Source organism: Tachysurus vachellii, chromosome 20 (genome assembly GCF_030014155.1).
Source record: "Tachysurus vachellii isolate PV-2020 chromosome 20, HZAU_Pvac_v1, whole genome shotgun sequence".
In the NCBI taxonomy this organism is placed as follows: Eukaryota; Metazoa; Chordata; class Actinopteri; order Siluriformes; family Bagridae; genus Tachysurus; species Tachysurus vachellii.
This window is the reverse complement of record NC_083479.1, coordinates 13,970,412-13,998,067: the sequence shown is the minus strand read 5'-3', so window position 1 is coordinate 13,998,067 and position 27,656 is coordinate 13,970,412. Positions and strand designations below refer to the sequence as shown.

Genomic DNA, 27,656 nt, shown 5'->3' with positions numbered 1-27,656 from the left:
TGTTTTCCAGGTTTGATTTTTCATTTACACTTGGACTGTATACAAGTCCTATCGTTATTGATTATTTGGTATTTCCATAACTAGATTAGGATTTAAATTTATTGCATGCTCAATGGAGATGACTGTAATGTAAAATTAAGTGTTAGCCTCTTTACTCTGATGTTAAAACGTATATATAAACAGATAGAAGGTTTTAGTTGGTGATTATTGGATGGTTACATAATCACAGTCATTTCCTGGTGGATCCCGTGTTCTCAACACAGCGTCCGATTTCAACTCCGCCACTGAGGGGTTAACTATAAGAGCTGGTCCTTAGCCCGGATAAAATGGGAGGGTGGCATCAGAAAGGGCATCCAGTGTAAAACCTGTGCAAAAAAATGTGTTGATCCGATGATCCGCTTTGGAGACGCCAAACAGCCGTAGGATAACCAGTTATGTCCAGTTGCGAATGTAACTTAAATTGATTGCAAAAATGTAAAGGCATGGTAGGCAAGATTATAAAAACATAGTCAAGCTAAATTCTTTACAGTTATATAAGTGGAGTTGAATAAGGTTTACATTTAAACTCCTTGACCCTTTCCGTAGTCAATGCCTTCCCCACTTGAATTAGGTAAAGACCTTTTTCAAACCGTTCAGAGCAGAAGTTTTCAGTCTCATCTAATCAGTCAAGCAGGAGCCACACCTGACTCCACCTGTTTAATCAGCTTGGTTTTTAATAGACTCCGCTGTGGCTTTGCATCCACAGATCAGACGGAACAGCCCTGAACCAAGATTTATACAGATCATGCTTGTATGCCTGAGCAGGAGAAATGCTTAATTCTGTGTCTAGCATCAACGGTAGAAAAGTACAGCATCATGAAATAAAAAGCTCTCACTGTTTATTCTGGCTTTATGACGTTTCTTGTGGTTCTGTTTAATCAAGATATGATCATGTGGTTAAAATTTATTTTTCATATAAATAACATTAAAAACAATCAGGGAAGCATAGAAAAACGAATGTGCTTTATTACAAATAATAATATATATTTATATATATTATTTGACTCGTCACTGACTCACTGCGTTCTGCGCAATAGCCATTTTTTATCGGCCTGCCAGAAGCTAGTTTGTGTTTCATGCTAGTTAACAACTTGTGTTTACTGTACACACGGACTAAAAAATGGATCGATTTCTTATCAAACAATCCCGCGCACAAAATGAACAGCAACAAAGCAATGTGACCGTGACAAAAGAATGATTTTTAAGTAATTATTGTATTGCAATATTGTACATTGTATTTAAGCAGATAAGCTATTTAAGCCTGAATAACTTGGCATACTTTGCGGTGAAAGTGGCTCTCCTATTGACTTTGTCCTATCAGTGTGGCTCACATGAAAAAAATAGTGAAGACCACTGGCATAGAGTAAAGGAGAATTACCTGCCTGCAGTGTGCACTTGCTGATTTCAACTAAATGGATTTTCACAGCCATAAAATACACTTATGAGGCCATAGCATAAACAGTTAGATTTTTTTTTATTCCACGTTATTTGTATGAGAGAGAAATAAAGAAAACTATTGCATCTTTACAGGACATGGATGCAGTTAAGCCTTTTTGTAGTCTTCCCCCTTTTTTGCCAAAGCCATGTGATATTCATAGATCATTAACGTTTTTTTTCTCTCTCTACCTTAAAAGAAATTAATTCTGGAAGTTTGCTTGAATTTCACTTTGAACGATTTTTAATGAGTTAAACTTAAGCCAGTTGTGCTGTCATGGACCTCCAGTACACCTTTTTACCTCACATTTTCACTATTTCCACGCTATAATTCAGATATAATGCCCAGTTTTCAGGAGGATCACTAGTTGAGCAAAGAAAGAAACGATATTGAAATGATAGCGACTGATGCTGGATGAATATGATGTATTGAAATCTGTCTTGCTCTTGCTGCGTTGTCAGAACATGTTCATTCTGCCAGGTATTTTGACTCTGAATGTCATGGGGTAGAATTTTATTAACAATTTCTATTAAAAAGAAACAAACAAACAAAAAAAAATCTAATTCACTATTCTGTGTTTATTTAAATAGTGCAGGTGCCTTAACATAAATTTCAGCTCCGCAATGCCAAACGTTTTGTATTTCTATGGAGGATGTGTAGCATTTTTTTTTTTTGAAAGATCGGTTCAAAAGAAAGAGACCTCTCTGGAATAAAAAAGATCGCCTGCAGACACAGAATGTTCCCAGATGAAAGCATCCGCCTCGCATTTATGATGAGCAGAGCTGGTAGGCGCACACGGTTTCATTGGTGAACATACAGCGCTGTCACATAATCCAACATTATGGTAATTGATTAGTCCCTTGGTGTAACAGATAGCCTGTGCAGTTAGCAGAGCTCTAAAACCTTCCCTGACGTTTCAACAAGCTCCACGTAACATGCTGTACGGGATCCTGCCAATATTATATAATTACACGCACCAGTTGGGACAACTGTCATGATTCTGAAATAACTGATTTGTGAGTTAATGAATGTCATTTTATATTGTGAGCATAAAGGAATAAATGTGTAGATCGAGAAATGCTGTATTGCTTTTATACCACAGCGATTTGTCATAGAATTGAACTGTTTATATTTCAGTTTAATGTTAATTAACTATTCATTCCATCACCAAGAGAACTGCACATATATGTAAACAACACAAAATAAAAACAATGAATCTTCCCAAATAATTGCTCATAAGTGATTATGTAAGGATTCTAACGAGTTTAGTCTTTGGTTTTCTTTGTTGTTCTAGTTAGTTTGCAGTAAAATATTGATGTTTTGTTGATACACAACTTTTATGAGCCCAAGAGCGATCGTTTGACATCTGCTGCGGTTTTACAGTTTAAACAATGAGCCCCAATATTGGCGGTTCAACCTTATATACAGCAGTTCATTAAGTAAGTTCCCTCAGCTACCAGTAGCTATGGATAACACGCAGGTTAAATAAGGACGAGCTGGTGATGCATTACACTAGCAATACGTTATCAGGGTAATAAATGTGTCCTACAACTTGCAGAATATTGGGAAGAAGATGACGTGCCAGGAATTCATCAACAACCTGGACGGACTGAACGCAGGACAAGATTTCCCCCGAGATCTACTCAAGGTAAGAGCAGCCTACATGACCACCTGAGCAAATCCATAGACGTGCGGGTGCCACCGCGTGAAGTTGTAAAATGACCCGCGGCATGATGGAATGTCTGAATAAGGATGGACGTGGCGCTAATCTTCTAGCGTCGTTGTTTGAAACGAGAGCTTGTGGACCTGGTAATTCAAACCGCTATTTTGGTCCACCTGATCTCTGTGGCTTTAGAGTAGGACTCTCCTTGTCCATTCATGCAGCATCCACCTGATATTTGTACACCCGATATATCTCGTGACTTATAACCTAAGCACAAAACCATCCGAGATTAATTAGTGCTGCGTAGAGGCTGTCACTGTGAACAAAAGCAGAGGTCTCGGGGCAGTGACTTGAAATGACTCGTCAGATTACTGATGAGGACTGGGATCGATTACAGCACATATTTAGGTAGCTCTGGATGTGAGTGTATGTGCATGTGTGTGCGCGTGTGAGCTTTATGAAAAAAGGAATAGTAAAAAGCAGAAATTGCTCACGCCCTGCCTGAGACTGAGGTGTGAGTGACTAATCCCTGTGTATTGCTCTATGGTGGGTAATCACTTTAGATTATTGTTCCTTTCCGAGCATAATTGAGATTGCTTTGCTGAATACTTGACATTTCTTCCAGGTGCTCACAGGTGAGAAATGCAGTTATCCTCCCTGCTGAGATGAAAAACATGACTTATTCCTTTATTTCTTTTGTACCAGTGGACGTCTGTGTATGTGCAGCCCTTCTGCCAGAAAATCCTTTTACATGGTCACTCTGACACGTCCAGTGCTGCCACGTTAGCTGAAGCCAAAGCTTAGTCGTGCATTGGCAGGCCGGAACACAGCCGTATTGGGCATAAGCTCTGCAACCCGAGGAAAGCGGAAATGAATTTGCTCTGCCAAGAACCACTTCTCAGCAGACTTAAATAATCCCCCCTGTGTCTCCCGCTTCCTCCACCACCTCCTCCTCTTCCTCGCCCCCCTCACTTTTAATAAAACGAAGATACCTTATCCCTGCAGCAAATTCAGCTCCAGGTCTACAGCGGGGCGATCACTCGGCCTCGATCCGGGCTCGGCCAAAAGAAGAGACGGTGACGCCATCCATCTAAGTGGAACAGCATTGCTGTGCTTGTCATGATGCACCTACGCTGCCAGTTTGGCTTTACACGTTGCTTTTATAAGCTTTTCATTACTTGCTCTCCGGAGGTCTCTCTGGACTCGGTCGGTTCATTGGCTTATAGTTTTAATTAGAGCAGAGACCTGCTTTTAGTATCCTTTTAATTAAATAAGATATCAGAATGTCTAGGTTTAAGTCAGAGATTCTGCCACTTCAGAATTTAATGGCCAGCATCAATCCATTTGAGTCAAGCGGGATCGATATTGTCTTCAACAAGCCTAGCGGCGTTGTATTTATTGCTAGCCAACTGAACAATAATGACAGGATCGATCTTTTCTTTGCACCATGACGAAAGCTTGTTGACTACCAACTTCGAGTCGTTTACACTAACTCATGATTCCATTTTTTTGAATAACCCTCATCCATTATGTACAAAGAAATCAGCAGCATAGACTCTTAATGTTGTGACTGATGACTTTTTCTTTTCAAGCTTCATGCTTGGTGTTTATTTATTTATTTATTTTTTTGGTGTTTTTTTTCTCATCATAGCAACAAAACCAACGGAAAAAAACAAACAAAAAAACAGACTGATCTGCTGATTTCCATTTTCTGTTCTTTATACTGTTTTTCACTTTAAATGGCACACCAGGGGCTGTGCTTGATATAGATTCATGCAGTTTATTTTTCCCATTTAGCTGTTGTTGTTTTAAGTAAGCACTTTGATGCCCATATATAAATCTTATTCTCGTGCCTAGATCATATCCGTCTAACCGTTACAGAGAGCGGTGCATAATGCTGAAAGCTCCTAATGCATTTCTTATTTGCCCAGTCACTGCTGCTGTGATGATGTCTGCAAGCATAGCCATGGGATTTTCATTACGCTAGCACCGATTTATCTCGCCAGACTTGTTTGACACACTCAGAGCTTAATATACAGGCATACAGGGCCAGAAATGATGTATCACTGTGATGTATCTGTGGCATGTGTAAGGCTCAGTTAGTGTATCTATATCTGCATGTCTCTTAGCCAAAATTGCTTGCTTAGGGTTTAGCATGTTTTCTCGTACCTACAGGGTTGGGGATTCGATTCCTGCCCCTTTCCATGCGTCTGTGTGGAGTTTGCATTTTTTCCCAGTTCTCCCAGTGCTTCAGATACTTTGCTTTTGTTTCCCAGTCCAAAGACTTGTGTTGTAGTCTTATTGCTGTTTCTAAATTGTCCATTGTGTGTGTGTGTGTGATTGTACAGTACCATCTGATGGGTTGGCACCTCATCCAGGTTCTCGCATGCCTTGTGCGACAGATCCTCAGGGATAGACTCGGGTCTCCCTACGACGCTGTAGGATAAGTACTACAGAAAATGGATGGATGGCTGGTATTCAGCTCTGATTAGGTCATCTCTGCTTGCCGTGATTGCTTTGTTATAATTATTGAAGTGTGTTTTCACTTCATATGTCAGTGACAGACCCTTAGAGCAGCCATTCTTCTGTAAAAACGGCTTATTTATAACATGTACTGCTTTGTCATACAAGTCATAGGACCATTCTTTCATTCTGACTCGCACAAACTCATGCTAATTAATCAGTGACATTTTTCAGGTTTTCATGGTCGATCGTCTGTATCACTTATTTTGTATGAGCGTAGCCTTTTTATTTAACTGTGTAACTGGAAAAGTGAAGCTCAGCTGGAATATGTATTTATTTGACGAGTACACACCCCTCATATTTTTGTAAATATTTTATTACATCTTTCCACGTGACGACACTTTACTGGAGAACATTTGGACATTTTTATTTAGGGGTGTACTCACTTTTGTGGCCAGCGGTTTAGACATTAATGGCTTTGTGTTGTTATTTTGAGCAGACAGCAATTTACACTGTTATACAAGCTGTACACTCACTACTTTACATTGTAGCACAGTGTCGTTTCTTCAGTGTTGTCACATGAAAAGATATAATATTTACAAAAAATGTGAGGGGTGTACTCATTTCTGTGAGCTTGTGTGTGTGTGTGTATATATGTATGTGTGTGTATATTTACTGGACTCTCATTAGAGTGCCTTTTTTCTTCTCACAGCTGCTGCACACTGGATGTTGTTATTTTTTTTCATGTCATCCTGTGTTAACTGAGTCTGCTGTCAACTCTCGAGCTGGCCGTCTGCCACTGAGGACGCATTTCTTCCATTGTGATGTTTATTATGAACATTAACAGACCTGCATCTGCATGATCTTGCGCATTGTGCCGCTGCCACTTGATTGGCTGATTGGAAAGGTGTATGCATTTGCACTTTCACAGGAAAACATCCATTTCACTTGTTTTCTGCTAGTACAAACCAGCATAAAAGGGTTTGATCGACTTTGTAAGATGGAGCATTTATTCCTTTCCTGAAATCTATATACAGTATGTATATATGCGCTCTAATGTTGGAGCTGAATTGGTTAATTCTTCTGTTTTATCTTGAAATAGGGCACCGACTTTTTTGTTCTTTTTTTTTTTGACCTCTGGCAGAAAGGATTTTCTGTTAGATGAGCATCCTGCCTAAGTGAGTCATTGAAAATGGCAGCTTTTAAGTTGGACTCTGTCCATTTTAACCCTCTTATCACTGGATGCGCTTCACTACCTCTCAGCTTTGGATTCAAACGTGTGTGTGTGTGTGTGTGTGTGCTCTTAAATTAATTAGCCTGGCTGGGCTCCATTTCAGTATTTAAGCATCGTCAGGGCAGTAGAAGGAGTCGGGCATTACTGGTCCTCACTAACCAGTTTCCAGCATGACACAGCAGTCTTGTGAGATGGTGTGACGCTGTGCCGCAACGTGAAGCAGACGCAGGAGGACGGTAATGTGTTGTGACTGTGTGTCCTCTGCGAGAGTCAGAGCATAAGCAGCTGTTAGACTGCCACTATTTCCTCTGTAACGTCACTCATGTTTCTCTCACCTCGTGTGGCAGTGGTGAAGAAAGACTCCCTGAGACAATGAGGAAGAAACATACTGAACCCATTCTCATCTGGGAAAGTGGGATTATAAATCTATTCAGTTCTACAACTGTGTACTAGACTAGTAAAATTAGTTTTATTAATGTTCTAAGTAAAAGTAAACAGTCAAAGATTCATTAAACAACACAGCAACATCTCAGTACATTATTTGGCACACCAGTATTTTATATGCTTATAACTATGTTGCTGATATAAACTAGAAACAGAGGAAGAGTTTTCGACAGAGTAGATGAATTTACTCTCTTACTATGTGAGTCATTCCTGCAGCAACAAACAAGTACGTTATTTGTTGTCAGTTTATCGTTTTCTTTTCTACTTAAAGGTGGGGTGTACGATGTTTGAAAGCCAATGTTGACATTTGAAATCACCAAAACAAACACGCCCCTAACCCAAATGGCCCCTAACCACCCCTGTAATGATAGCTCCGCCCACACATACATACGTAACCCAGGCAACTAATTTAAAGAAATGTGTCTTTATCATAGCTGAAGGGAAGAACAATCCGATTGCAGATAAACAAACAAGCAAAAATGACACACAAGCATAATCACGCAAAGGACGGCATATATTAGTTCTGTGAAACAAAGCAAAACCAACGTTACTCACCTATCGAGAAGGAAAAAGCAACCTCGGCATTCCATCCCAGACCTTCCTGCTCCTTCAGTTCTCTCCAGCGCTGGAAAGCTGATCCTATATTAATACAGGTCCTGCTTCTTGCCTTATCGTAAGCCTTTTTTCTATTTCTAATATACTTTCTAATATACTTTTACTATTTTACTTGTACTAAAATAATATAACCAAATCCTTGGGACACCCAGAACTGACCATTTTTACCTTGTTAGCTTATTGTACGTTACACATCCATGACAAAGGAAACGGGAGAATTGTAAACGCACTAAAAGGCACTGAATTTTTTCTTCACTGACTTTTGACTGTAGAGTCAAATTTAGATTCACTTTAGAGTTGTGCAAAACATGAATTCCCACTGTGAGGTGAGGGAACACAATCATCAGGCCATCTTTAAAAATATTTGGTTTGCAGTAACAGTAAAAAAAAAAAAAAAAAAAGGGTCGGTAGTTAGGTCTATACTTTTTTTTTCCAAGTTTCAATGTAAAAAAAAAAAAAAGTAAAATTTTGGTGACGGTGATTACGTAGGTATGAATTTAAACAAATTAGCATATCGTGACGTCACTGACTGGGTCTTCAACCCGTGCCTTCGGGAGCATCATTGCAAACCTCATTTTGATGCAGGCTATATAGACCACAAACAAATTTGTCTGAACGGTGACCGCGAACATTTTGTTTACTGCAGCCGCAGCCATCATTACCAAGTGTGAACCGTTGACTCTGACAGTGAATGAGAGGATGAGACGAAGCGAACGCACAGGCCATAGTGTGACATCCGTTAACCAATAGTGTAAACATAGATGACGTCACGGGTTTTTATTTAAAAGAAAGAACGTAGCCTTCGTTTGTATGTAGGCCTAGGCAATTTATATATTTACAATACTTACTAAAATATAATTAATATTATTTTATTGCTTTTGTATTAGTTGTTTGAAGAGTAAAAAAAAAAATTGGTCGATTTTAACGCAAATTTACAACCGGCAAGTCGGTCGGACTTAAAGCAAAAAAAAAAAAATATTTGAGTCTGTCCTAAATTCACAGGGTCGGTCGGTTTACGGCAAACAAGAATATTTTTAAGGATGGCCTAAATGCGTCCATTCATGACCGCTCATATAGGATTGAAGACATTTTTTGAAATACAGCTGTAATTTTCTTGCTTGGGCTTCATCTCCCTCTCCATTTAATGAATGCTCTGGGAGTTTCCTAAGTTTGTTTTGGTACGATCCCCTTTTCTCATTCAAATCTTTTGGATAAAAGTCCCACTCATTATTTCTCCTGAAATACATTACAATTTTAATTTCTTTAAAGCATGTGGGTTTTTAGCTGCTTGTCGTGTAGGATTTGAGCTGCTGCGTTTCAAATGTTCAATGTTCATATACAGACATTGTCTCATTCTCTGCCTGCTGCGGTAAAGGCAATGTCTTTTAACAACCCTATTCAGATATCACAGACCATGCAGACAACAGCAAGCCATTAGTCTGAGACCTTCAAGCAAAACTTGGATTAACTCATGTTTTTTATGTCCTCCTCGCTTATATTCAAGCACACAGTGCGACCTGAAGAAGCCAGTTCAGAAAAGCTCGGTACACAATCCTTTTAGCTTCTTTTATTTATTTTTTTCCTCTATGCAACTATGACATTAGAAGGATTTCCAGTGCACAGAAATGTAAGAAAAGAGACATCCGTGATTTTCTGTAAGATACATAGTCTGTCTCTGGGTCCAGATGAATGAATGACCGATAAGAACAGCTGCAGATCAGAAGCTTTGGTTGTAGACCTCGCATCCGAATGGTGGGTCGGTGGAGGGGACGTGATGTCACTGGCTTGGACCCTGATGTGGATGTTGGTGCCTGATTGGCTGGTTTGAGCATTTTGGAACAGATGACTTACTGGGATTCGAACATATAACAGTCTTGAGTTTTGCAGACAGTAACTCAAATAAGCCCTGTTTATAAGCCTGGTGAACAGAAAAGCATCGAATGCACAACACATCAAACCTCAAGGACGATGGCCTAGGACAACAGATGAAATCATTACACTCCTGTCAGCCAAGAACTGAGCACTAAGTGCAGATTCACAGAAATTGGACAAAAAGACCAGGCTTTGGTTTTCCAAATCTTTAAATAAATAGTTTCTGTGAAGCTGTGCTTACTGCATTCTGGGGGGAAAAGGAATTCGTCAGATTTAAACATACCTTCCATAAATCTAGTTCTACATCTAAAAGTGGTTTCTTTGCTTCTGCTAAATTTAATTGAAACAAGTTTACGTTTGGTGGTTTATAGAGGCTTGGAGGTTAGCATGTTTGCCTCATACCACTGGGGTTGTTGGTTTGAATCCCACCTCCTCTGTGTGTGTGGAGAAACCCTCCTCATGCCTCGGGGGTTTCCTCCCCAGTCCCAAAGACATGTTATGGGCTGGTTGGTGTCTCTTAATTGTCCTGTGTGTGTGTGTGTCCTGCAGTAGACTTGCATCTTGTCCATGGTGTACCCTGCCCCGAGTCTCCTGTAGAGATTGGATGGACGTTACGGAAGTTTTTATTTACTAGTTTGATTTATGTAGCATGATTGTGATCAATACATGGAGTATTAATGTGATTTATAAAATTTCTTGAGGACGTGGGCCCCGTAATCTCACTTTCTCACAGAGACTACCTGAGTTTTGGTGAGCACTTGGTCCAGCTTTATTCAGGGCTATAAAAAGGACATGATTAATAAAAACAAATGATGTGATTAATGTAACTAAAGTCATTCAGGTGGAACTCCTCATATCAGTTTGATTTAAGTAAATATTTTCTATTAAACCTTTTTAAATCGCTAATAACTTTTTTTTTGGTCTTTTGTTATCTTCCTGTAATAAAATAAAACCATGGCAATTCTCCATAATTCTGAGATATGATGCATGTGCGGCGTTTTTTTCTATGCACCTGTCTGCAGTTTGCGGTGATAATCGAATGTCCCGTGTTGGGATTAATATCGGACCCACACCAGAGCGTAAGTGCTGATTCGGCGGCAGAGCTTATTAAGCTTCTATTACCTCAGCATGTTGCCATGGTGACTGTAGTGTAAAAAGTTCATTCTAGCTAACATGTTCACATACCATAGCAGTTTCTATACACCGATCGATTACAGGAGTCAGCCAGTGTAGAAAGATCTTTTTATGCAGAATAGCACAAGTAAGTTAAAGCCTTTAATGGTCTCTAACCATTTTCACACCATGTGAGAAGCTTTTGGATTTTCTAATAAACAGCCCACATCCTTCTCCCCATGCCATTTCCAACTGCGCCAGATTGCCTGGGTAAATCTTTGCCCATTCTTCCTCACATACCTTGTTGCTCTTCGGACCAGATCTCCATGAAGTTCACACCAAACCATCTTCTCTTTCGCATAGCAAACTTTTTCATAGCTTCTATTCTCATAAAGCTACAGATGGTCCAATGGTTCTAATATTTTTTTACAGTCTTCCTCAGGAACAAGGCGTTCAGTCGTCCGAACGAGACTCATTAAACTGAAAGCAGGTGTCTTGTGTTCGACATGATTGTGGTGGTCTGACTTCTGCCCACAGACATAATTGGAGGAAGGGTTTGACTTTGATCCCTATTTGACAAGATTTTGGCAGCAGATACTTATTGTGGCTGGTAAACAAACACACATACTGTACAGTGCAGGTGAGTTAGATGCACCACAATACAGGTTTTGATGAAGAGGATAATCATCATAAACGATAAAGCATGTTCTACCCAGAGCAAACTCAAACGAGGACGTTGCGACGTTTGCATAAATTGTCTTTCTTTTTATAAGTCTAATCAGGTAACTTACGATCAAGCAGCTGGTGCCTGGGAACGTGTGGCCGTCAAGTGAAGCAATATATGCAGTGTATTAATAAAAGCTTAAAGCAACAGCGTTCACTAGTCATACAGCTTTAGCTCCTAATCCTGATCCTGGCTAGCGGTCAAGTGATTCTTTGTATCTTGTTTCCATGAACAACAAAGGGCAAATGATGACCTTTTCAGATATCAGAGTCACGACTGGCTGCCTTGCTGCCCTGTAATCAGAGCCTCATCACTGCCATCACCGTAAAGAGTTTTTTTCTATTTTGATCTGACCTATTTGGCAGCTGTTAAAAAGTGATGATGGCAAACAGAAGCCGTGGTTGTTTCTTTATGCATTTGAAATAAATGGGATTTCAGAGCAAAACTGAGTAAGGAGCTTCCAACACACTGGAGTAACCCGACCGCTGCCAGATGTTGAACACTGCTTAATTAGAGACGAGTCAGTAATGAAGAGTAATACACAAATCACGGACTGTAACACGTAAACAGACCCAGGTTTGACTTGCATCATCTGCCATGTTTAACAAATAGTATTTATAGATGAGGTGAGTTTAGGGATGCATGGGTAAACAAATTGGTAGCCAAAATGCCTGGGACAAGTGGAGGCATGGCATGGATTTTCCTTTGAGATCTAGCAATGTTTATACTTCATGCGCTCCATATCCTACGTCTGCTGCACTATACACGTCGACCTGAAACATGAGCTGCTTAAAGTCTGAACTGCGAGAGAAGTGAGACCTACAACCTAAACCACGACCACCAGCCATTTTTTTTTTTTTAATATATTTTAAAAAAAATGTTTTTTTTTTTTTGTTGTTTTTTTTTTTTTTTACACGTTTTGAGTCGGTGGTGTCATTCGCTATTGATTCTGTCGTTACTAATAGCTTCTTGTAGCAGCTCACTTGACTTTGTTTTTGTAGTTTTACTTTATTTATCTGTAATCATCTATGTTTCAGCACACCTAGAATCTCTATTATGCTCGTTAGTTAGACACCTTACTTTGCTTTTACTCTGTCAGTAACTCTGTAAAAGGTGTTAAATAATCAATGTTCTAAACAGACACGAGGTGCTTTCATCACCTTAATTAAGATGAATTGCTTTTTGTTGCTTTTGCTGTGTTGCATCTCAAAGGACAAAACACTCTGCGTGGAGTTTATTTGTCCACTCGTTCAGATTTATTAAGGCTGGAAGTATTTCATAAATTTGTCATTGCATGCCCATGAAGCACTGATGCTCTTTTTAGCACCGCAGCACACGGCAGTAATTATTCAGAAGACCGGCAATCGAGTTTGAAAAGAGATAACACGCTTTCATTTGTATTCACTCGCCCGAGAAACATGTTGCCTGCCAGGTCAGATTATTAAGATTTAATCGAAGGAAAAAAAAAAACAATTGGTGCTTCACTTTCTGGCCTTAAGTTGTTTTCAGTGTAATAGATCTTCTTTTCAAAGCTCTTCAGCTTGCCTTCTGCTGTCTTGGGAGTTCTTCAGTTACTTTACAATCACATACACTGGCACAATCACAAGGACACTGTTAATTAGTATCAAACTACATTTTATCTAACATTAAACATGTTTCCCGGGAGTGAATTCCAGAGACGAGAAGCAGTCTTTAGTGCCCATGGTGGTTAAACTGGCAGGAGGTGTAATAAGGAGCCTAAATGAGGAAGAGCGGCGAGTACGGGAGGGAGCGTAGATCTGTATGATATCTGCGAGGTACGGTGGAACAATATTAAGAGCTTTAAAAGTGAGGAGAAGAATCTTAAAATCAATCGTGAGCACAGACAGGATCTACCCAGTGATCATATAGCATTCCTAATCAACAAACATGTTGACATTTTCAGTTTTATTTAAATATTTTTGACTCAACATGTCGATCTCTTTCTATCGGATTACCAGCAAGGCAAAAAACATTATTACTTATCTTCAGGTTTGTTTTTATCCCTTGAACTGGTGACCAGGTTCATCAGGAGGTTAAAGAGCACTTGACATCACTCTGTGCCTTTCTAAAAAGCCGACCTCGACCGTGACCAAAATACACTGGAAGTGTCGCTTTGAAATTCAGCCATGTTACATATAATATATGTGCTGGAGCTTGAGGAGGAAAATAAACAGTAAGTGTGAAAGCTTTCTTCAAATATATATGGTGCTTGATGACCTACGTCGTCCTCCTACTCTGCGTTTCTTTACCGTTATTATATTATATATGTTTGGTTTGGAAGAAATTCCTCAGCAGGAAAAATCTCTGGGCTTCACTAAAGAGTTTAAATCAGCGCTCAGAGCAAGCGATCTAGTGAAGCACTCAAATATTGATAGTCTTGTTAACTTGACAAATCAGCAGCATAGTCACTGTAAGTTAAATCTTTCATTCGTCTGACTCAGCTGACAAGCCGAGAAGACTTCAGGCAAGACCTCCACTCCTGACAACTTAATCTGCGTCATAAGCGCTCATATCCAGAGTAAAACAAAAAAACAAAAAAAAAGGAGCTTTCTCTGCACGGCTCTTTGGGTCAGATCTTTATATATAATGATGGAAAATACAAAGAGCTTTAAAAGTCATAAGTGTGTGATGGTCAGATTAGGCAAGATCTGAATTTAATCCAAATATTTTCTCCATAGTGGGCGTGACCTAAATCAGAAGGATTTTTTTTTTTTTTTTTGCCAAAATATAGGTCTATACAAAAGAGTACCTTAATTAAAACAACTCAAACATGACTAAGCATCAACTAATGAATATGGAGTGCTATATGTTTTATAATCACACTCGGACTCGTCCGTGTTCTCCTTCTTTTAATAAAAATAATGGTTAAAAAAAATACACAAAAGGATGACAAAATAGTATCAAGAGCTCATGACCGATTTCTTTATCTGAGATGCTTCATGTGTCCAGATCCTGATCTCTAAATACTTTCTCGACTGCTACTGATTACTTGGTTATATCTTTGCCTATTACTTTAAAAACATTGTACAAACAACTGACTGATCATAGAGCTAAGGACTTAAAGCAAGTTTTCCTGGCTATAGAAAGCGCATCGTGTGCAACCGTGTTGTCATGTTGGCGATGGCGCGGCGTAGATTTAAAGACCCAAATGCAGGGATAAAGACGAACCGTGGTTTATTAGACGAAAACATAAAAGGTGACTTGAACAAACATGATATAAACCACAAGGAGAACACTTACAAAAACAGGACATAACTAGGACAACAAGGTTACGTAAAACATGGAAACAAAACATAAACGCGACAGCACACACGTTGTGAACAATGACTCGACAATCAACACACAAGCACATTAGGAGTAAGGAAAAACAGGTGGACTAGGTACTGAAAGGGGGTGTGCAATTGCGTGAGAGTGCTTGTGTGTGTGAGTGTTATTAAGGTTATTAAGTTGTAGCTTCATTCCTGTATTGGATTATGGAAAAGATAGTTTGCAGAAACTCATCCGGATACCATACTGAGCTTTTAACACTTTATCTCATGAATAAAGGTAAGTTACAAAAAATATTGGTGCTTTTCTTCTAAAATAAGTATTTTAGATTAATGACGAGGGCTGTATGACGTACGTATGTAGCAACCTGTTGACGTACGTATGTAGCAACCTCAGCGTAACAGGAAAGCACCATATGTATGTCTTTATGTAAATAAATATTCATTGTAATGCTTCACAGGTTGTTATCAGTTATATTACAGTGACTACTGACACTATGAGAAGTCCTCAGCGAGTTGTTAGAGGTTTATCAGGCATTAATGGAGTGTATAGATGCTTACTACAAATTCCCAGGACACTTCTAACACAAGTGCCTGAGCTTGAGCTCACCTTGTCGCTTACTTCTACACTGTAATCACAGAGCCCTAGACAACTAAACAGTATTTGTTCTTCCAGATCAGAATCTCGTGCCTACTTGAATCCTGCCATTTTTTTTGAGCATGGAATAATAAGAATCCTCTTATGTCTGAAATCCACCCAAGGCTGACTAACCATGCTTTAACGTCGTGCTGCTCACACCAGATGGTCCGAGCTGCCAGTGTGGGGGTACTGTGTGTGCTACGCCTTGCAGAAACGGTGGTGGTCACGATCTAACCGATTTACACGTCGACTTTAACACAGCAAAGCAATCGCTGTTAAAAAATCCACTTATGCTCACAACGCACCTGATTGGCCTCTTATCTTTTAGCATAAGTTGCTTTCGTGTTCCAGTATTTTGCGTGTAGGAACACCTGAAATTTGCCTTCCCCCAGGTGGAGGGTCAGGTGTACTGTTAGACTGGCTGTTTTACAGCGAATAAAGGGTCTCTTGCCGCTAACGGAGGCCCGGGCCGGGGATGATTGCGTGTGCGCTTACAGATGTGTTGTGGCACAGATCTCCGCTGGGGTATTTTAAGTAGACAGTGGTGTGTGTGTGTGTGTGCGTGTGTGTGCGTGTGTAAGCCAACAACATGAACAGTGAAGCCCTGATTATTTGTTCAGCCTGTTGTACAGCACTCCAGGATTGTTTGGCTGTGGTCCTGTATGTATTTACACAAGGTTGTGTACAGATCATGTATTTTGTAGCACAGAATTCTGTCTAGCTGTTTTGTAAGCTGCATTTTGTTAACATTTTTGCCCCTGAGAACAAAAGAGAGGTTACGTTATGATACGTTTATCACTTATTCGATTTAGTGGTGTCAGGAAAAATCTCAGCCTAACACACATCTGTGTCTCTGATCCACCCATGCCTTTTTTGTTTTGAGGACAGTTTTATTTGGTACTCATCAATACTGACCCTCAAGAGGATTTCACACTGGCAGTTTAGTCTGAAACAGAGCATGAACAATTAATGTGAAAGCTGACACGTGGACCGGGAAGCACACCGCCGTATCGAACCCGAGACACATCTGTAGGAGGTGGTGGCAGTTCGGTTGCACTGGAACCGGTTCGTGATAATAAACAAATCTTTGTGTGTTTTAGCCAATGAGGAACTTAGTTTCCATAACATGCGTGTAACTTGAATGACAGAGGAATGCTGTGGGACACAGAAGAGGTGAAGTGCCATTCTGAGCTTAATAACAAAATAATTAAAAAAACAGAATAAGTTGTGTGTGTGTGTGTTTGTGTTTGCGATGATGTAAGAAACACCAGGGTTCGACAGATTCAAGTGAGTGACATCAGACCAATTCTGCAGAGGCAGTGAGAACAATCACACACAGATTTGGGACAGCAAACGTTCATAGTATGAAAACAACCTGGCACTTAAATGAGTAACCTGCTTGGTGTTAAACATTCAGGTTCACTACGGTGCATTTTTGTGTTCAAGATCCTAAGGTTTTTTTTGTTTTTTTGTTTTTTTTTTAATAAAATGTGAGAGCAGCCGTCCTGAGTGTGCAGAGCAGTATCTCTGAGTGTGGGCATTAAAAATATCGCAATGCATCGGAAACTTCTCCTTGACTCATGAGCAAAGTGTAAAACCCGATGGATTGTGCTCGTGTCTTCAGATCTGATTGAACCGTTGAATGTTCTCAGATGCTGCTCTACACTCTTCAGATCTCTGGCTGCGTTTTAAGGATTCTATTTAAAGTCCAGAAAATGTTTTTTTTTTTTTTTTCTTTTCTTTCAGCTTTCTTGTATTGGAGGAAGATGATATATTTCCTCCTTGTGCTATTTTTTCCAGAGCACAGTTTGCAATCTCCGCTTTGAACATTCATCCTGAAATACATCTAGATCTGTGTAATTCTGTGTCCTTGTTTCATTCTATCCTGACTTATCATTGTACATTCAACAAGATTCCAAAAAAAAAAAATGCTGACAGGATTCGGCTGCATTGAGGATAGTGAAACATAGAAGTCAGAAAAAAAAAAATCTGTGAAGTGTATTACTCAGACTTCTCTCTAGTCACCCTTCAGCCCAACACCCCCCAGACACACACACACACACACACACACACACACACAATGCCCTCACTGCTGAAATGTTTTGAATGAAGTCTCTGCTGCTGCCATCTGTGAACCTGCCAGCGTCAGAGAGCGCATTTGAACCACAGCGTCTGTTGTTATTAGTTATTGTTATTGTTATTATTATTATTAGTAGCTTTTTTGTTTTTTGCTCAAAGCATGTCGCTTCTTTAAGATCTAGTAGGAAGATTTTTATATCCTGAGATTCAACCCTAGGATGAAACGATTTCTATCCAGCTTCTTTCCCTTCCACTTGTTTAGTTCTAAGGAAACAAGCTATCTGTATTATTTCTGCTCTTCTCTCATCAATGGTAATTCCTTTTAATTGCCCATTACGCATCTTGAATGCAGAATAGACAAATGCTTTGCTGTGTGCTCCAATCAGCTTTGTGTTGAACAACACTCGAAGCCCTGGAGAACAGCACGCTCTTGGAGTTTACACATCCACCCGCTTGAATACGTTGCTAACAGTAACGCGTCACACAGGCTAACGTGTGTGTGCCTCCATTGATCTGTTTGTAATTGCATAACTATATTCTTTGTGCGAATCACTTTCATTGGCGTTTATTTTGAGACGGTTTTGGACCTGATTTTCAATCGAGCTGCAGTAATAACCGTGCAAGGTTCTAAAGCAGTCTTGTGTTTTTGCTCAGCAGCTAATTGCCCTCTTCACTTGAGAACACAAGCAGCTCGATCTGCTCGACACAACAATAGCACCTCAGCGGCAGCAAACAGTCCTCCCACATGTTCTGCGCTACTCTTCACCGTAGCCCTGACACAGGCGATGCCTCTGCCCAAACACTGGCTCCCAGCCAGAACCTGCTCTGTCTACTCCTAAAAGATTTCTGAGGACGTTTTTCTTAGTGTCCAGGCAGAAAACACTGTGTTCTGTATCACAGAAAACCCTGACGAGACATTCGTCATTTGATGCCACTGTTTCGATCCAGAAGCAGCTGATGCAGCTGTTTTAGTCGCTGTGTTTCTCAATTATATTCCTGTCGTGCTTGTTGACTTTCAGCAGTAATGCAATGTGACTTGAATATTCGAATGACTTGACTGCACATCGATAAGAACTGTTTAATTCACTTCTATTTGTATAGCACTTTTAACAATAGACATCTTCACAATGCAGCTTTACAGGAATCTCTAATGAAGTCGATTTCCTTCACGATAAAATCTATTGAGGAATCAAATGAAGCTTGTGCTCTTCCAACTGAACACACATTGTGGTCATTTGTTTGTATTATTGTTGTTAGTAGTAATAGTAGTAGTATTTATATTGGTTCTAGTGGTCGTAAAGTAATAGAAGTAGTAATATGAAATTGTCCAATTTTATTTTTATTTCATTCTACACAGTACCTCATGTAGTGAAATGTGTGGTTCGACTTTCTGCGTGTCAAATAAATCGAGATAAATTCCAAAGTCTAAGAAGTATTAAAATCCAATTAATAAAATAAGATAAAATACATAAAATAGAATAATAAGGAAGTAAAATGCAATCTGGTATACAATAAATAGAATAAATAGGGTATACAATAAATAGGGTACAATAACAGGGTACAAATAAGTACAATAACAGACAGAAGATGGGGGGGAAAGAAGAGATGTATTTAGCAGTTTTAGTAGGAGAAGAAGCAGAATAATAACAATAATAATAATTAGTATTTGAATAATAAGTAATATTACCTGTAGTAGAAGTGGTGGAATAATAATTAGAAGTAGTAGAAAAAAGTGGCACATGTGGTAGAAAATAAAGACGTTGTAGTAGATATAGTACTAGAGGAAGAAGTAGTATGAATGGTAGAAGAATAAGAAATAGCACTAGTGGAGGAAGAAGATGACATAAATAGTAGTAGTATTTGTAGATGTAGCAGTAACAGATTGATAAATGATAGAATATATAGTTATAGTAGCTGAAGAAGTAGTAATAAAAGTTGGTCTGCTCTGATACAAATACTTTTTTATTCATGTTTAGTATAAATGTGATGTCATATACACTTTATTAGGTACACCTGTCCGACTGCTCGTTAACGCAAATTTCTAATCAGCCAATCACATGGCAGCAATTCAATGCATTTAGGCATGTAGACATGGTCAAGACGATCTGCTGCAGTTCAAACTGAGCGTCAGAATGGGGAAGAAAGGTGATTTAAGTGACTTTGAACGTGGCATGGTTGTTAGTGCCAGACGGGCTGGTCTGAGTATTTCAGAAACTGCTGATCTACTGGGATTTTCACGCACAACCATCTCTAGGGTTTACAGAGAATGGTCAGAAAAAGAGAAAATATCCAGTGAGCGGCAGTTCTGTGGGCACAAATGCCTTGTTGATGTCAGAGGAGAATGGGCAGACTGGTTCAAGCTGATAGAAAGGCAACAGTAACTCAAATAACCACTCGTTTCAATGCAGAAGAGCATCTCTGAATGCACAACATGTCAAACCATGAGGCGGATGGGTTACAGCAGCAGAAGACCACACCGGTACTGGTAAGGTGTACCTAATAAAGTGGCTGGTGAGTGTATGTCACATATGTGATACTGTGTGAAGTGAACACTAGTGTATGCTGCTGCCCTACTAAACAAACTGCAATTTGTACCTTTATGGCAGCATTTGGCAGATGCCCTTATTCAGAGCCACTTACATTTTTATCTCATTTTTTAACTGAGTAATTGAGGGTTAAGGGCCTTGCTCAGGGGCCCGGCAGTGGCAGCTTGGTGGGTCTGGGATTCAAACTCGCAACCTTCTGATCCGTAGCCCAACGCCTTTACGACTAAGGTATGTTACGCCTTAGTATGCTTTTGAATTTTGCTTATTGTTTTGTGACAAAGAATAAATCCAAGAAGTGAAACTTTTTCTCCTTTCATTTTCATACTGATTTTTATTTTTACCTGTATGTTACGGTCTGACCTAGACTAGGTCGTAACAGGTACCCAATCCCCAATTACCACGAAGAAGACTGCAGTCTGCTCTGTGTAGTTATCATCAGGATACATGTAACTAGTGTTAATTTTGTCACCTATTTTTAATTTAGTCTTAGTCTTGTGCCAAATGTCCTTGTTAGTTTTAGTCATATTTAGTCAATCACGTATCTTTTTTTGTTAGTCAAGTTTTAGTCGACTAAAGGTCTCGTCATTTTAGTCTAGTTTTAGTCAAAAGAAAACTCAAGGTATCTTAGTCATGTTTTAGTCGACTAAAAGTCTTTTAATTTTAGTCTAGTTTTAGTCAAAAAATTGTAGTCTTTTTTTTTAAAATAACACATTATTACTGAGATTATTACTGATAAACATTTCAGTAAAAAAAGTGTTTCACTCAAACTTGACTGCACATCACATTTTTTACTTTATTGATACTGCTTTTAATCGTAATGCAAAGACCGGTCATCGGGACATAAGCTGTCATGTACAATAAAAGAGCCTGTGCAGCGACAGGAAATATAATTTAACAAAAAGCTGCCTAGACGGTGGACTTGCACTCAGGATTATTTTTATTTTTTTTTTTGAGCGGCGTGTGGACGAATTCTTTCTACACACACACTAAACAGCGCGAAGCCGCGAACTCGTTGTGAATATTTTAAAGGCGTAACAGCTGATGGAAAAAGCAGAGACAATTGTAGACGAAAATGAAGAGAGATTTTATCTTAATTTTTATTTTACAAAACATTTTCGTCTCGTCTTTTTTCGTCAACAACGATGCATGTTAATTTAGTCTTAGTCAGCGTTTTTGGACAGTGGTGCAGTCTTGTCACCGTCTCGACGAACATATTTCGTCTCGTCTCATCTGACGAAATTAACACTACATGTAACCTAATTAGGCATCTCATCTCTTAAACAGTATTTAATAGCATGTGAGGGAGCATATAGGCATCAAAAAAAACAACACAAGCTGATGTGAATGACCTAAAGGCAAAGTTATTCATGATGCTGTAGCAGACTGACTGACTGTTGCCTGTGAGATCAGTTCAGTTCAGCGAGCACTGAGACTAAGCACTTCCTTTCTCGAAGCTTTTAGACCTTGCTAATGATTCGAAAAATCTTTAACATTACTTACCTGTGTACAGCCACAACAAACATGAACAGAGCTCCATGGTGCCCAAGTAGGTATTAATTATAATTATAGATTATTATTATTATCATCATCATCATTATATGGTTAACTTTTAAATGAAATAAATGTTTGGTGATACAAAACTCGCGCTCTGGCTGTAAAGTAGTTCATGCTCGTTGCCTGAGGAAACGCTTTTGTCCCTCTGTGTCTGCAGTAAGAGAACAGATGGACAAAATGATGCATCGAGCCAGTAGCTCACTCTTCATATTAAGGCATATTGTCTGGCAAGTGACCATGCTGCTTTAACCAACCTGCAGCAAAAACAAAAAATAGATAGCTCTGTTCATACTGACACTCGTATCCTGACTGGCACATGTGGCTATGGTGTACTTTTATATTCAGCTTTACACCTAGTGATACCAAAGCTCTGTTCCTGTTGAAACAATATGCATTAGATCCCAGGAAAAGTCTGGGCATTACACAGCTAGGCTTCTGGTCTATTGAAATAACTGTAATAATTATCTGCTACCTAATTCATAACTGTCTGCTCTGGGGGAAAAATTCTCTCGGTTATACTCCACTGGTATAAAGGTCGTACAGATAGCAAAATTAAAACAATACCATAAAACTATTACGGTCGTTTAGTCCTTGACCTCCAGTCTGTGATTTGCATGCTGCTTCAATAAAATTTGTCTTGATTATTCATGGGAAATTGCGAGGCTCTGTCTCTCCCAGCTGTACATTTTCACATTTTCAAATTTCTGCCCTTCATTCCACCCCCTGAATGGGCTTTGAACGATCCCCCGATGAGCTAAATTGGATTTTTCTCCCTCTCTGTTTCAGTAACCATTCCCTTGCTACATATTAACCCTCCCAATCGTTAGCATTGTCTATTCGGTAAAATAACGAGGCGGTCCGTTACCACCGAAAACCTTCATCTGATAGCAGGAATTTGACTATGGCACTGAAACCGTTGCCTTACACAGATTTGACTCTCTTTAACGGAGACTTGTCATTTTTTTTGAAGACCTGGTGTACTCGAACCCAGCTGTGTATTAACCTGAATGTCAGACTGGCTGTTGTGGTATGAAGGAGAGGACTAAATCGGACAGGCTGCCATTCAAATATAAGGAAAAATCCAGCTGTGTTTGTTTTGGTTATATGGGAGTCATGACCAATTCTGCACTCGATGTATGAATAGAGTCAGAGCGTGCTGTTTTGACCATGTCTGTGTCATTTGTACTGGGATAGCCTCCTTTGTGTTGCATACATCAAGAGAATTAGTAGGATTAGGTTCTTGAATTATTGATTTTGAACTGAAAGCTGAATTGAAAGTGGTTTTGTGTTACACTGTATTATGTATAATGCTGCCTTATACCATGTGTGTGTAGGCTTTGATGTTGTTTGATTGTATTACCCATGGTATAATCTAGCTGTACCTATTATGATACACACAAGGGTTGCATGATATGGATGAAAAATTGATCGAGCGGTGATGCGAGATGCGTGTAGCCAGAGAAACGGTTTTCTAGCATTAATAAAACCGATACGTTTGCTAATATTACACCTAGCGTGCTTTATAATCAACATGAACGCAGTAGTCTTTTTCATGACTTTTTGTCTGATAATTTGCTGCCTATGCCCTCTGTGTAGAGATGAATTCCCTTGTGTAGTGAAACTACACCTTTGTCTTTACATATTTATTCAGGTAAGATGTAAAAATCAGTTAAGAAAATTCCAGACGGCTCATAATTTCATCTCTATGAAGCGCTTACAAAAGTAGAGACAGCAATGATCCTGCTTTCCATTTGCTACTAAAATGTGACGCTGAGGTCCATTAGATATAGACGAACCCTACGCAGGACATTTTGGAAAAAGGACATGCCCACGTGGTCAGTTGTAGGATCATTCCACACCAAAGTGTCTTTAAAGGAAAACAAAATGGCACTGGTGACATGCAGACTTATGTACTAAATGGAGGTCATATCCAAATAAAAATATCTGAAATAGTTGGGCAGTACAGAGTGTTGCCGCTTCACAGCGCCAGTGTTCCTAGTTCGAGTCTGAGCTGGTGGTTTTCATAAATTCTTCCTGCATGGATTTCCTCCAGATTCTCCAGTTTCCTATATGATGGATTGCCTACTTTGTGCACAGTGTCTTGTAACGGACCGTCATCCCTTCCAGCATGTGTTCCCATTCCCGCCTCGCACGCAGTGTTCCCAGGGGATGTGCTTCAGTGCCATCATGACCCTGACCAGGATGAAGCAACTAATAAAGATGAATGAATGGAAATAAGTCTTGGTGCTGCGTAAGCTCTGTTTTGTTTTCATCACCGTTCATAACCACCGCATTTGTATGTGTAGTTTCACACATACGAATTTAGTAAATCAGACTAAGTAAGCTCCTAAATGAAAGTGATTGGGAATAAGCTTTTGTTTCTTTTGCCCTCCGGTCCATTATTACATGCAGATATTTTCTGAGTGATTGTGTGACAACACGCCAGCTTCAGCTTTGAAAAATGGCGTTGCGTTGCATTCCATATGGCTGTTAATTCTGACTCTAACAGACACGCACGCTTCAGGCTTCTCAGTGTGAATGATGGCGCCTTCATATGGAGCAGGGATCATATTGCTGATCGGTTCGGTTTAGACTCTCTGCTGTTTACCGAGCAGTTTTATCTGTGATTTTTCTAAACTATTTTTAACCCTTTCTCTTATCACTGGCCTTCATGGTGCAAGCTCACATCGTAACGATGAGTAAAAATCTGATTACTTGCTCCACCCAAATACCCAAACAGGCTGCACAGAACTAAAAGTAAACAGAATTTTAGGGTCCCGGTGAAATGTTTGCCGCTGTTGTGTGTTTTTAGTTAACAACCAGAGGGCTCTGTGTGCCACCATGTCAGCTCTCTGTGCTCACTGCTGTGTCTTGGTCCGTTCTGCTGACTTGAACCTAACAGGTTGCACGTTAATAAACCTGACGCTGAGCCTGGCGAGTGCTGCGCTGTAACTGTTTAGACTCAAACCGAATCTCTTTTCAGCATTGGCTTTATCGAGAAGGGGAGGAAGCTGCTCCTCCCCTCTCCTTTCTTTTTCCTCCCTCCCTCCTTCTTTACCTTCTCTCTCTTTCTCCCTCTCTCTCTCCCTCTCAAACTCCCAGTCACTGAAGTGCTGCTTCCAGGGGAACGGCAGCTCTGAATCCAAACACTAGTGGACGCGATGCTGGAGAGGGCAGTGCCTTTGCTGTTTTGAAGCGAGGAGACGCATCTGTGCGTGCGTGCCTGAGTGCAGTCTCTCCCACGTTCTCTCAGCTGTTCCTCCGCTGGGTCTTTTTTCCCTCCTTCCCTCGCTCTCACTTCTGCAGGGACGTGTAGCTTTTTCTCTGTCTGTCAGTCGTGCGTCTTAGCCGTGCGCTCGTGTCGAGGAGATGATCGGGGTAAACAGCGTTCAGGGCACGGGGAAGGTGCGCATGCGAGCCAGCGGTTCGGTCAAGTACAGTAGGGAGGAGTCGGTCCGGCGGCAGCCCCAGCACCGCTCCAAATCCCTCAAAATGTCCAACTCCACCGAATTCACCACCGTGCAGCCCAAGAAGGACAAGGTAAAAAGAGTGAGGTTTGCAGTGAGTCCAAGCTTGTTAGCATTTTAAGTGCCTGAGATTTTGAAGGTGCGTTAATGAATGGATGTGCTTTCTGAATTTGTCACCAGTTGATATTTATTTATTTACTGATTTGATTTATTAGACCTAATTTTAATCAGTAATGTGGTTTGTATTGCACACTAACACAGCTAATCCTAAGTTCTAATGGTTTGTTCCTGGAATTTTGTCTCCGGTTGATGGACTTTTTTTTTTTTTTTTTCACCCAATCTGGCTGAAGGGGAACAGATCAGTGTGTAGATTTGTGTTGACCTGATAGTCTTGCTTTTCTGATGCATTCATAAGCCCACTCTGATAACCCCTCCTCTTTACCTCTTCACCCATGTGTGTGGTTTAATTACCGGTGACACCAGACATGCCATATAGAGACATGCTCACCTGTCCCCCACTCAGCCTCCCACTCTTCCTTCAACACCTCCGCTTGCTCTTAGTGCCACTTAGTGTGTGTTTTCTCACAACCAGTGTCCCAGTACGAGGGCTTAAAACACATACTTGTACAAGGGAAATCTGTCACGCACGGTGTGTGTGTGTGTGTGTGTGCTGGAATGTACTAAACCTGTGTGGATTTCTAATTAGCTTTAATATCAAGATGAATGGAACTGCTTGTGTTTTATTAAATTGCACATGAACATCCTAGGGAAATAAATACTGAGCATTTTGATCCTAGTAATGTTTTAAATGTTCTTAAGATGTTCTTTATACTTTTATATTTCCTATTAGATTTTTGTCTCATTTTACAAAGGCTATTGGCATATAAAAGGCTCCCCTCTATATTTTTCCTCCTCACTATTTTATAAAGCACACGTATGTCCGTTGTTCGCTTCATAGTACATGTCTTTTGTGCGTCACACAGGGTTTTCATCCTCAGGCTAGGTCTCCTGCTGCCACCTGTCAGTGCTAATAGTGACCAGAAGAGGGGGTTAAACATACAGCACTGATTAAACACAGCAACAGTAAAGATGCTTTCGTACATTGTTTTTGCGATGAATCATGATTTGATGCTTGCAAAGGGAACATTTCCAAATGCTTGTTTAATTTTGCAAGCACTAGTGAGCGAATGACAGGAATTACAGCATACACTTTTTTTCTAGATAGTTTTGTAGCAACTTTAGAAAGATTTGCACTTGATTCCGAATCATTGTCGAAAGATTTGCACTTGATTCTGAATCATTTTAAAAAAGATTTGCACTTGATTCCGAATCATTTTAAAAAAGATTTGCACTTGATTCTGAATAATTTTATAAAAAGGTTTGCAATTGATTCGGAATCATTTTTAAACGATTTGCATTTGATTCTTAATCAGTTTAGAAAGATTTGCACTTGATTCTAAATAATTTTTAAAAAATTGCACTTGATTCTGAATCATTTTAATGCCTTATGCAGCATAATTAGACCATGACAATTAGCAATGCCTCTTTGGAGACTCACCAGCAGCATGTACCATTTTGAAGGACTGACACCACCTGTACAGAGAAAAAGGAGGAAATAGAAAAAATGGTGAAAAAGAAGAAATTTTAAAAAAATAGCGACAAATAAAGAGCAAATGGAAAAAGCAGAGGCTCCGTTTTGTCATGATGTAAAAAGAAAATGTTTGCAGTGTTTACATGTTACTTGATGAACACAAAGTTAACTTCACAGCCTTCTTATCAGCCTAGTACAGTGTAACAGGCCAGCTTGTCTGTTAGCTTTATTATTTTCAGTAACAGAGTTGAAGAATGATTAGCGATGACGCACTGCAGCTTCTGCGTCCCAATTAAAGTTCCGCTAAATCCACCCCAAAACAGACTAGCTGTTACTTTTAGGTGAGTTATAGATGAGAGTATTTTAATATTGACAAAACTCCGTACTAAGATGTTTGTCTTCACATTGAAGTGATATTCCTCCATGTTGTCACAAGCTCCTGAATCCTGCTACCTCAGCGTCATGCAGATCAGCATGGGTGTGATCTAGCCATTGACATGGATGAATGATTGAATAGGATTAATGAGGCAGGTTAATTAGCGGGTCAGTCTGTTCAGGATCAGCAGCAGGGTTGGAGAAATACTGACAAATTCAAACCAAATACCGGTGGAAAAACTCCTTTATTGCTCACACAGTTGTAAAAGGGATAAATATGACGTTCTACACCAAGAACAGTGAGCACTAAGGCTACATTTAAGCTTTGTCGATTTTCCACTAGTATAAAACCTGCTTATTATAGTCAAATGTGTGCAATTCTGTGTCGTTTTAGTGTAATAAACAGTATGCTGTACAAAAAAAACTCTTTATGTGCTGTTTACATCTGACTGCAGTTAACACACAATCTGGCTGAATCCTGAAACAAGGATTTCTCAACCCTGTATTAGATCCTC

At 39.7% G+C, this 27,656-nt stretch overlaps 1 protein-coding gene across 8 annotated transcripts in view; it reads left to right on the top strand.

Moving 5' to 3' along the window:
* psd3l (pleckstrin and Sec7 domain containing 3, like) overlaps window positions 1-27,656 on the top strand; it is a 117,026-nt gene that overhangs the window by 65,652 nt on the left and 23,718 nt on the right. For 7 of the 8 annotated variants that reach the window (XM_060896514.1, XM_060896515.1, XM_060896513.1 and 4 more), the window contains one exon: window positions 3,033-3,122. In XM_060896514.1, coding sequence (XP_060752497.1) covers window positions 3,033-3,122 — 90 coding nt within the window. Of the gene's footprint in view, window positions 1-3,032; window positions 3,123-24,816; window positions 25,249-27,656 lie in introns of those variants that run through there. The other variant, XM_060896520.1, reaches the window with a different exon arrangement.